The 10929-nt window shown below is 27.7% G+C and overlaps 1 protein-coding gene across 1 annotated transcript; it reads right to left on the bottom strand.

The window, feature by feature from the left end:
* Positions 1 to 883: 883 nt before the first annotated feature.
* LOC101510408 (cytochrome P450 76T24-like) lies at positions 884 to 1429 on the bottom strand. The gene has a single exon (XM_004506702.3). The coding sequence runs from the start codon at positions 1427 to 1429 to the stop codon at positions 884 to 886; it is 546 nt and encodes a 181-aa protein (XP_004506759.3).
* Positions 1430 to 10929: the final 9500 nt, after the last annotated feature.

Below are 10929 nucleotides of genomic sequence, written 5' to 3'. Positions count from 1 at the left end.
TCTCTCAAATATCTGTTCAATTTGTTTTCTATCTCTTAGAATTTATATTAATAAAATAAAATTACTACAACAACCTCAATATATAGATAAGCTATCCAATATTGAAGAATAAACTAATTAATCTGGAACATACAAACTCTAACACTCTTTAACAACTCTACTACCAATTGTTAGCAAACTTTTACATGTTAACCATTGATATATATATATATGATATAGTGTTATACTATTTTTTAATTGTAAACTATTTTAATTAATATGTGTATTTTTTATGAGTGACACGATGTTTAAACATAAGAAACTTAATGTATTTTTTCAAGAAGAAAGTTTTCAACAAAGATGAAAATTGTAAAATGGATATATTTTATTTGATTGAATTATGTGAAGTTCTAAAAACTTGTATCAGTTGTGTGACTTCTGAAAATTGTGTGACCCGTGAAAATTGTGAGACTTGTAAAAATTGTAAAACTTGTGATAATTGAAATTCTAATTTTTGTAACTTGTCTACTATATATGTATGAATTGTGCGAAACTCTAAAAAAAACTATATAATTTTTTAAAATTTCAATTATAATATTTTAATTAATACTTGTCACTCCTCAACTCCTTCAGATATTTTGTGCAAGATCCGCCACTGAAAATCAATATAAAACTCTAATCCATTCTTTTTTAAAAAAATATTAATAAAACTCTACGATTAATATTTTTTTGATCATTTTATGTTGAAAATATTTATTTAATAAACATTATGGCATTATAAGAAAAGTTTTACACGATAATTCAATAATAACTAAAGTATACGATCTTCTTAGATGATTGTATAAAATATCTTTAAATTGATAGTAAATACTAGTTAAACTAAATAACTATTTGTTCATTATTCTTAGATGGGAATAGCCATGAGAGGCTTGACTTTGCGCAAAGTAACCCTAAATTTTTCAGTCATGTCAATGTGTTCACATTTTTCCTCATCAACTAACTTCCAATCAAAATGGTAAAGCATTGTGGCCAACATGGTATGCACAACCCTATGAGCAAAAGAAACACCAGGACACATTCTTCTACCAGCTCCAAATGGAATGAACCCAAAATCTTCTTCTCTAAAAACATCTCCACTTTCTAAAAATCTTTCAGGTACAAACAAATTTGGATCGTTCCAAATACTAGGGTCTCTTCCCATGCTCCACACATTCACAAGAACTTGTGCATCTTTTGGTACCTTAAAACCACATAATTCAACCTCAGAAATTGATTTGTGGACTAATATAGGGGCTGATGGATGCAACCTAAGGGTTTCTTTTACAACTGCTTGTAAGTAAGGGAGATTAGTGATATCTAAATCTTTAACTCCTTCGTCTTTGTTGATTACTTTTTGAAGTTCCTTTCTTGTTTTCTTCAATTTCTCAGGATTTTGTAGCAACTCTGCCATTGTCCATTCAATTGTGACTGATGTTGTGTCTGTCCCAGCTGTAAATAAGTCCTAACACAAAGTATGTCATGTGATAATTAACCAATGAATAAAATGTTGTCTTTGAATTTTATTCCAAAACAACATTAATAAGGATATAATATTCATGTACCTATGTATGCATGCACCAAATTTAAAAAAGAGAACTGTGTATAAATCTCTCTAATCTTGACTTAATATTTAATGATTGAATTGGAGATAAATTTTATCTTTTTTCGATAGTTTTGATCTCTTCCTCTGATTTTTTAACTAAAAAATGATGACGTGAGATGTTTTAAATAACACAACATAATTGGAATAAAACGTCATAAAAATTTAGCTTTTAACTTTGAATTTTTTCATATTTTTAATTTAATTGATATATGAATAATTAATGCATCTAAATGATTCTATTTCATAGAATTGTATGTCAAGTAATTTAAAATATATCAAATAATAATTTTTTAGTTCAAAAATCTGAAGAAGAAATCAAAACAGTCGACTTTTAAAATAAGAGGACAAATTCTGTAAATTGATAATAATAGAGGGAGTAATACTAAGGTTAAGACAAAAATAAATTATAACCTAACAAAAATAAAATATGTTATTCAGTTAATAATTTTCACATAAAAAATATTTGAGGATATATCATTTGAATTTATATATATATATATATATAAACGAAACTTAAAAATAGGATTTAAAAATAAGGTGTGTGGTCGCAATATACTAACTACAATGTTAAGATTTTTGACAATTACAACAATCAAAACGATAGTAACATTTGACTGTAATTCTCTGAAATATCAAATATTACAACGATAATAACTTTTATTGTTGATTAAAATTAATAATTTGTTGAGTTGATGTAACAAATCGTGTTGCGTCAATTCAGAATTTTCATTTAGAATCATATTGAGAAACAAGTCTAGCACATTACACTACGCAAAAAAATCTATTTTACAACGTTTTTTTTAAGCCATTTACAACGCTTTTTCAAAAAACTAAGCGTTGTAGCATCCATAGCTGTAAAAGATACAATAGTGCTTTTTAAAATAAAAAAGCGCTATAAAATAGGTAGATATAATGTGCGCTTGTTATACTCGTTTTACAGCGCTTTTCGAAAAAAGCGTTGTAAAAGGTGCATTCAATAGATGCATTATTATGCACCTATTACAATGCTTTTTTGAAAAAGCGTTGTAAAAGGTGCATTCAATAGATGCTTTATTATGCACCTATTACAAGACTTTTCTAAAAATCGTTGTAAAAGGTGCATTCAATAGATGCATTATTATGCACCTATTACAACGTTTTTTTTGAAAAAGCGCTGTAAAAGGTGCATTCAATAGATGCATTATTATGCACATATTACAACGCTGTGTTTTAATTTTTTTCCAAAATCATTTTCATCCAGAATCAGTTCACAATCATTTCACAATCAGTACACAACAACAAAACTATATAACTTTATAATTTAACTTTATAATTTTACATATTTATACAATCAGTTCACAACATATTCATATACATATTCACATATTGACAACAACATAGAACTATATACATATTCATATAACTACATATTCACAACTTTTCAAATGTGCCATATTCATATACATATAACTATCAAAACTACACATAACATAACTACCATATATACATATAACTATCCCTTGCAGCATGCCATTCCCCAACAAATCAAACAATTTTCATTTTAATCACATACTGACACCAGTCTTCCTTTATTTCAATTAGATCTCTTTTAGAGTATGTTGGACTGGAATTGTCAAAGTATTGTGCGATATAAAAATTGAACATAAATAAGTTAGAATCAAATATATACATAGTTTATATATGAAAATCAAATAATGAAAATGTCGTATCGTTTATGGGATTATAGTTTGATTCATATCAATAATCTCCTTCATGGATTGCAATATGTAGTACCCACAGTCGATGTTGTTAGTTTGACGAGGGCACTATAAAATAAAACATATAAGTCAATAAATATTTGTGCATTGATAGTAATATAAGTTCAACATGCATTTTAGTGAAACAAAAAACTAATAAATACAATACCTGAAAAACAGAAGAACAATAGGGTTACGACGTAGAAATACGAACAAAGAAGAACAACACAGAAATACGAACGAATCGTAGGAGAGTAGGGTTCGCAGAAAGAAAGATGGTTCGCAATGACAAGGAGAATGAAGAGGAAACAAGCGTATGAAGTTTACGTAATGAGGGTTAGTAACAAAGTCATATTGTTCGTAGGGTTCGCAATAAGAAGGAGAATGAATAGGAGGAGGAAACAAGCGTATGAAGTTTACGTAATGAAGAGGAAACTAAAGCGGTTTAGGGTTTAGGGTTTAGGGATAGTATTTGAATGAGAGTTAGTAGGGATAGTAACAAGATGGAGATGGTTCGCAATGGAGATGGTTGGCGATATGGTTCATATGGACAGTAGGGTTCACAATGAGAAGGACAATGAAGAGGAGGAGGACTCTGAAGCGTAGTGAAGTTTATGAAATGAAGAGGAAACTGAAGCGGTTTACTTAAAAGACCTCCTTAACTTAGTTTTTAAAAGCCTATTACAGTGCTATTTGAAAGAGCGATGTAAAAGACCTCTTTAACTTATTTTTTAAAAGCCTATTACAGCGCTCTTTGAAATAGCGCTGTAAAAGACATCCTTAACTTAATTTTTAATAGCCTATTACAGCGCTTTTTAATGTTAACTTTTTATTTGAAGTTGGTTATTTAATAAATATTATTTCATTTTTATTTTGACAGTGACGTTATTGTATTGATTGACAAAAGTTGTTATTTATTCATAACTTTCAAGTCAAGCACTACTCTATATAAAGTAATTATATAATGTCTTTTAAATATAAATTAGTATTTTATACATTAGTATTGAAAAAAGTTAAATTTAGTCCAAAAGAAGGTTAAATGGTTACCAAATATTTTCAAAAAATTAAAATTTTATTCTAAAATGTCGAATATATTATTTTTACAGTTTGTTATAATATTATTTTTAAAGTTTAATGTTAGTAAAACTTGTTAAAAAAGTTTCAGTAAAGTATTTGTATTGTAAAATTTTTACTCAAATTAAAATGTTATCTTTTTTTATTGTAGTTATTTATTTTGTTATAGTTTTATTATGTTAGTAAAATGTTATTTTCTAAAGAAATTGTAATTTTTGTCAAAAACCAAATAATACTTATTTAAAAGTATATCAATGCTAAATTACATGATCAGATCATATTGGGATGATCAGTTAAAGTTCAAGAAAAAATTTCAGTACTCAGACAAAACTTTTTCAAGTTCAATATAAGCAGAAAATCAGTTATGGCATGTCAAACACTTAAATTACATGAACTTAGTATACAACACTAAGATCAAGCTAAATATAAGCAAAAAATAAGTATAAGCAGAAAATTAAATATAGTTCAAGCTAAATACTAAAATGCTCAATTCTGGCAGATCAAACAATAAAATTACATGAACTCAGTTCATATTACATGACTTATATAAAACAATTAAACACATTAAGATGCCCTTCTTCTTTTCTTGGTGGGATTCACATTTATTTGTCCATTAACGGTATGAAACGATGGATTAATCCAAATTCCCTCATCATGATCATCTCTAAGATATAGATCATCATCAATTGAATAAATTTCATGTGGTTGTGAGGATTTGTATGGTTAGGACAACGTATTAAATTTGTTTTTATTTATTTAAAGCGCAAGCCTTTTACAGCGCTTGTATAAAATGCCAAATAATACTTATTTAAAAGAAAGCAAGTTCATAATATTGATCTAATTATGAAATATGTAATTTATATATATAAAATACGTTAAAATTATTTTCAAAAGACATGAAGCGTTCATATTTTAAAATTCTATACTAGATTTGTAAAAAAAAAAATTAAATAGAAATTACGTTGTTAATGTATATATGATAAATAAAATTTAAAGCATGTGAAAAATGTATTCATTTTAATGTAATAATTTTTTAAAAAATATAAGTTAATTTTTAATAGCCTATTACAACACTCTTTGAAAGATCGCTGTAAAACACCTCATTAACTTATTTTTTAAAAGCCTATTACAGCGCTTTTTCAACAAGCGCTTTAAAAGGCCTATTAACTTATTATAAAACAAAACTTTGTGATCTCCTTATTTTTTTAAAAGGCTTTTACATCGCTTATTGACAAAAGCGCTGTAAAAGATCTCCTTAACTTATTTTTTAAAAGCATATTACAACGTTCTTTTAAAGAGCGCTGTAAAAGACCTCATTTTATTTTTTAAAAGCCTATTACAACGCTCCGCTCTAATAGGTCATTTAATTATATGAAAGCACATGTATTTTACAGCGCTTTCACAAAAAGCGATTTAAAAGCCATGTAACATAAGGTGGGAGCGTTACATTTTACAACACTTGTGTTTAAAGTGCTCAAAAAGCGCTGTAAAAGCTATGGGAGAGCGCTTCAATTTACAGTGCTTTTATAAAATGCATTGTAAAAGGGTTTTAAGCATTATGTGCAAGTGCTATGTGACCCTATATGACCCTACAACAGTGCTTGTCAAAAAAGCGTTGTTGTATTCTCCGTTATTTTTAAAAAATTCTTTACAGCGCTTTTTCAACAAGCGCTTTAAAGGACCTCTTAACTTAGTATAAAACAAATAATTAGTAAAATACCAATATTTGGATTTGTTTTTTCCTCCAAATAATTAGTTAAATACCTATATATATATATATCAATGCTAAATTATAGGATCAGATCATATTGGGATGATCAGTTAAAGTTCAAGAAAAATTCTCAATACTCAAATAATGCTTTTTCAAGTTCAATATAGGCAGAAAATCAGTTCTAGCAAGTCAAACACTTAAATTACAAGAACTTAGTATAAAACAGTAAGAACAAGCTAAATATAAGCAGAAAATAAGTAGAAGCAGAAAATCAAATACAGTTCAAGCTAAATACTAAAATGAAAATCAGTTATGGCATGTCAAACACTTAAATTACATGAACTTAGTATACAACACTAAGATCAAGCTAAATATAAGCAAAAAATAAGTATAAGCAGAAAATTAAATATAGTTCAAGCTAAATACTAAAATGCTCAATTCTGGCAGATCAAACAATAAAATTACATGAACTCAGTTCATATTACATGACTTATATAAAACAATTAAACACATTAAGATGCCCTTCTTCTTTTCTTGGTGGGATTCACATTTATTTGTCCATTAACGGTATGAAACGATGGATTAATCCAAATTCCCTCATCATGATCATCTCTAAGATATAGATCATCATCAATTGAATAAATTTCATGTGGTTGTGAGGATTTGTATGGTTAGGACAACGTATTAAATTTGTTTTTATTTATTTAAAGCGCAAGCCTTTTACAGCGCTTGTATAAAATGCGCTCTAATAGGTCATTTAATTATATGAAAGCACATGTATTTTACAGCGCTTTCACAAAAAGCGATTTAAAAGCCATGTAACATAAGGTGGGAGCGTTACATTTTACAACACTTGTGTTTAAAGTGCTCAAAAAGCGCTGTAAAAGCTATGGGAGAGCGCTTCAATTTACAGTGCTTTTATAAAATGCATTGTAAAAGGGTTTTAAGCATTATGTGCAAGTGCTATGTGACCCTATATGACCCTACAACAGTGCTTGTCAAAAAAGCGTTGTTGTATTCTCCGTTATTTTTAAAAAATTCTACAACAACGCTTGTATTTAATAAGCGTTGTAAAAGACGCGCTATAAAATGTCATTTTTGGCGTAGTGTCACTTCCTTTCATCACACAATCTTTCCTTTGATTACTTCTATCTTCAATTATAGACTCAAAAAAGTGTAAGCAACTTCTGGTAATAATTCTTCACCCTTCGTCGCGATCTTTGTGGATCAATTCTACGCAAAATCGGATAATAGTCTGCTATGTTCGGGTTCGAAGCTTCGATCAACATAGAGGAAATAACATCTCTAAAATTTTGTGAAGAACTAGAAGCAAAGCTAGCCATGTCAATGGAGAAAAGAGTGTTTGATATTGAATTAAGAGATATACTAAAGGCAACCTCACCAATATCAATAGCTTTACCCTTTTCACAATTTTCTTTTTAAGTAAACAACAAGTTCTTTCAACTTTTCTAAACGAAGTGCTTGAGTAGAATCAAGTTGTTGAGATGAGTAGAATCAAGTTCTTTTCTGAAGGTCTTCCATTTTGGTGAGATAGGCATAAATATTAGAGAAGATTTGTCATGTGAAAGTGCTTGGATAGATTCAGGTATAAATCTATTAGATAAGGCTTGGTCATTTTTATGAAGTGCTTCTTTGGCTATTTTTGAAGAGGAAATTACAATAGTGATAATAATGCCAAGTTTAACTTTCATAATTGGTCCATATGTTTTTGAGAGTTTAGTAAGTGATTGGTGGAGTTTTGAAGGACCAAGTTGCAATATGTTTCCTATTAAAGGATAACTAGGAGGACCTGGTGGGAGTTTAGGAGATTTTTTGTTTTTGCAAAGTAGGCCAAAGGCTATAATATGAATGCATGCATATAGAAAAGAAATGAGAGGGACCAATTTTATGTAGTCCATGACTTTCTAATGAATTTTGAGGCATTGATAAGAAAATTGAGAGGGTATCTAGGTGTATATATAGAGGGGATTTTTGGGTTAACTTCAATGGTGCATTTAAGAATATTAAATTTACATTTTGATATGTAAAAAAAAAAAAAAAAAAAAAAGAGTTTATGTGAGCACTTTTTTATGTACTTGAATAACAACAAGTTGTCCTTTTTTTATTAAATTTAAGAATGTGGGTTAGTGCAACTTATTTAGTAATTTTTTTTAATGTGAAAAACTTCTTTTAAATTGAGAGAATAAAAATTACAAGACCTGATACAATAAATATTTTTACTATAATAATTAAAAGTAGAATTAGAGAACATCAATCAACAATCGTCATCATAAAAAATGTGGAAACCAAACAAATAATTATAAACCTTCCACTAAAATGCGTATTCCATAATATATGTTAGAAAAGGTAAAACTCTTAATAATGTATATTTAGAGAAAAAACTCAGCGGTAGAAATAACATACTAAAATTGTAAATCAAACGAAACGAGTTTCCTACAAACTCATTACTACCATAACCAAAAAAATTCTTTTCCTCTTGTTAGTGTCCTGTAAAACTTTTTCTCCTTTTTTTTTCTTCTACTTCTACTATGCGGCCCTGTTCCTTTCTTTTCTAACATAAATATTTCAAATCCCTTTCCTTTTACTTTTATCTTCTTTACATGGGCTGAACCCAATAAAATACATATTTCTTTTATTTCTTTAGAGATTAATAATAACAATAACAATAACAATAGTTAATCCATCAAAATGAGTGAGTGTTTAGAAATGTAATTTTCATTTATCTCTATAGTCGCAACAATCAAAATTATGAAGAAAAAAAAAAATCACTCTCAAACCAACATATCATACACAAATTGCTATTTAAAATCCCATCGCTCAAGTGACCTGAGAAACAAAAGATAGAAACTTTATGATCCCTTTCACACACACTTAATGGAACCATAATGATCCCCATATAATATGTCTTATAAATTCCACCACTGCATGCATTTGTCTGAGCTAAGACTTAAGGACGGAATATGTCTTTTTATAATAGAATCTTATTTTTAATTAATTGTGCAACGCTCCAAGATTTAAAATATATTTTCCGGTTTCATTTCCCAAGTCAAGTGGTGCTGCTCAATGATCATCACTCGCTGTTGTGTAATTATATTTTTTAGTTGTAATTCAATTTTTCACTCTAAAACTTAATCCTACTCCCACCTTTATTAGTTCATGGCACTATCTCCTTGATGAAGGAGGCAAGTGCTACAAGTTGTTTCATTTCAAATTGGAATCTCATTGTGTGTAAAAATGGAAAGTTTTATGGACTAATTAAAATGTGAATGTGAAATATGTGTTTTGATTAGGGTCCATATTCACACTGCAAAAATACTATTTGCTTTTAGTACGTTTTAGTGATGATATTATTATGAAAATCAAAAAACCTACCATCGCCATAAGCCCATAACAACTATAAACATCTAGATTACTCCATCCGGTTTTTTATAATAGACATCTGAACTATAAACAACTATTTCTTGGTTTTTTCATTTTGATGTCTTGGTTGTAGTTGGGCTCGGGTTTGCATTTGAAGGTGTGGACAGCCCATTTAGAGTTAGTAAAAAACTAAACATGTTATTCAGACTCAGCCCATTAAGAGTTAGTAAAAAACACATATATCAAGCTTTTTTTAAAAAAAAAAAACACATTTAGAGTTAGTAAAAAAAACACATGTATCAAGTTTTAAGAACAAACTCAAATATCAATTATAAAGAGAAAAACACCTTAAAAAAAAAAAGCTGTCATACTCAGCCCATTTTAAATCTATTTATTTCATTTTATTTTTTTAACTTTATTCTTTTTTTAAATAAAAAGGTTTAATTTCCTTCATAACTAAATATCAATTTCATCATAAAAAAATACAGATAAATATTATGTTAAAGATTAATTAGATGTGACATCTTTTTAATCTTTGAGTTGTTAGGACACAAGTGGTACAACTTGATAGTTCTAAAACTCTATTTATTTTATTTATTTATTTTATTTATTTTATTTATTTTATTCATTTATTTTATTTATTTATTTATTCATCTATTTATTTATTTATGAACTAATCTAAAATAGTCTTATCTATTAGATATGACATCTTTTTAATCTTTGAGTTGTTAGGACACAAGTAGTACAACTTGATAGTTCTAAAACTCTCTTTATTTATTTATCTATTTATTTTATTTTAATTTATTTATTTTATTCTATTTATTTATTTATTTATTTATTCATTTATTTTAATGAACTAATCTAAAATCGACTTATTTAATAGATGTAACTTTTTTATCTCTGAGTTGTTAAAACACATGTTGTACTACTTGGTGGTTTTGAAACTCAATTTTAAAATCGAGAATAATAAAATATTTTTTAGAGGATTAAATTAGATGTGACATCTTCTTTATTCCTTGAGTTTTAGGACACGAGTTGTACAACTTGATCGTCTTAAAACTCGTATTTTAAAGTATTTATCTCAAATCAAACTCTTTTATTTTTTATTTTTATTTTTTTTTTCTATTTTTGTCAAAACTTTTTTTATCACAAAATAAATTTTCTTTAAAACACACTCAACACATCCGTATTTTTTTAACCAAGAACTACGTAGCTTTGATTTCTCCATCGCACCGGGAGATACGTAGGAGCAAGATCATATTTTTGTCAAGCACATAAATAAAAATTTCTTTTTTTTTGTCCTTTATTTGTTAAGTACATATTTATTTCAAAATCATATTTTAAATATAGTAATAATTGTTATTCATATTTAATAATAAAGAAAAATAAATATACTTAAGTTAAAA

This window comes from Cicer arietinum, chromosome 6 (assembly GCF_000331145.2).
Source record: "Cicer arietinum cultivar CDC Frontier isolate Library 1 chromosome 6, Cicar.CDCFrontier_v2.0, whole genome shotgun sequence".
Taxonomy (NCBI): domain Eukaryota; kingdom Viridiplantae; phylum Streptophyta; class Magnoliopsida; order Fabales; family Fabaceae; genus Cicer; species Cicer arietinum.
The sequence above is the reverse complement of the archived record's forward strand: the minus strand, read 5'-3'. Positions and strand labels throughout refer to the sequence as shown.

Excerpts from the sequence above, each read along its gene's own strand:
- LOC101510408 (XM_004506702.3), bottom strand. The coding sequence starts at position 1,429 with ATGGCAGAGTTGCTACAAAATCCTGAGAAATTGAAGAAAACAAGAAAG.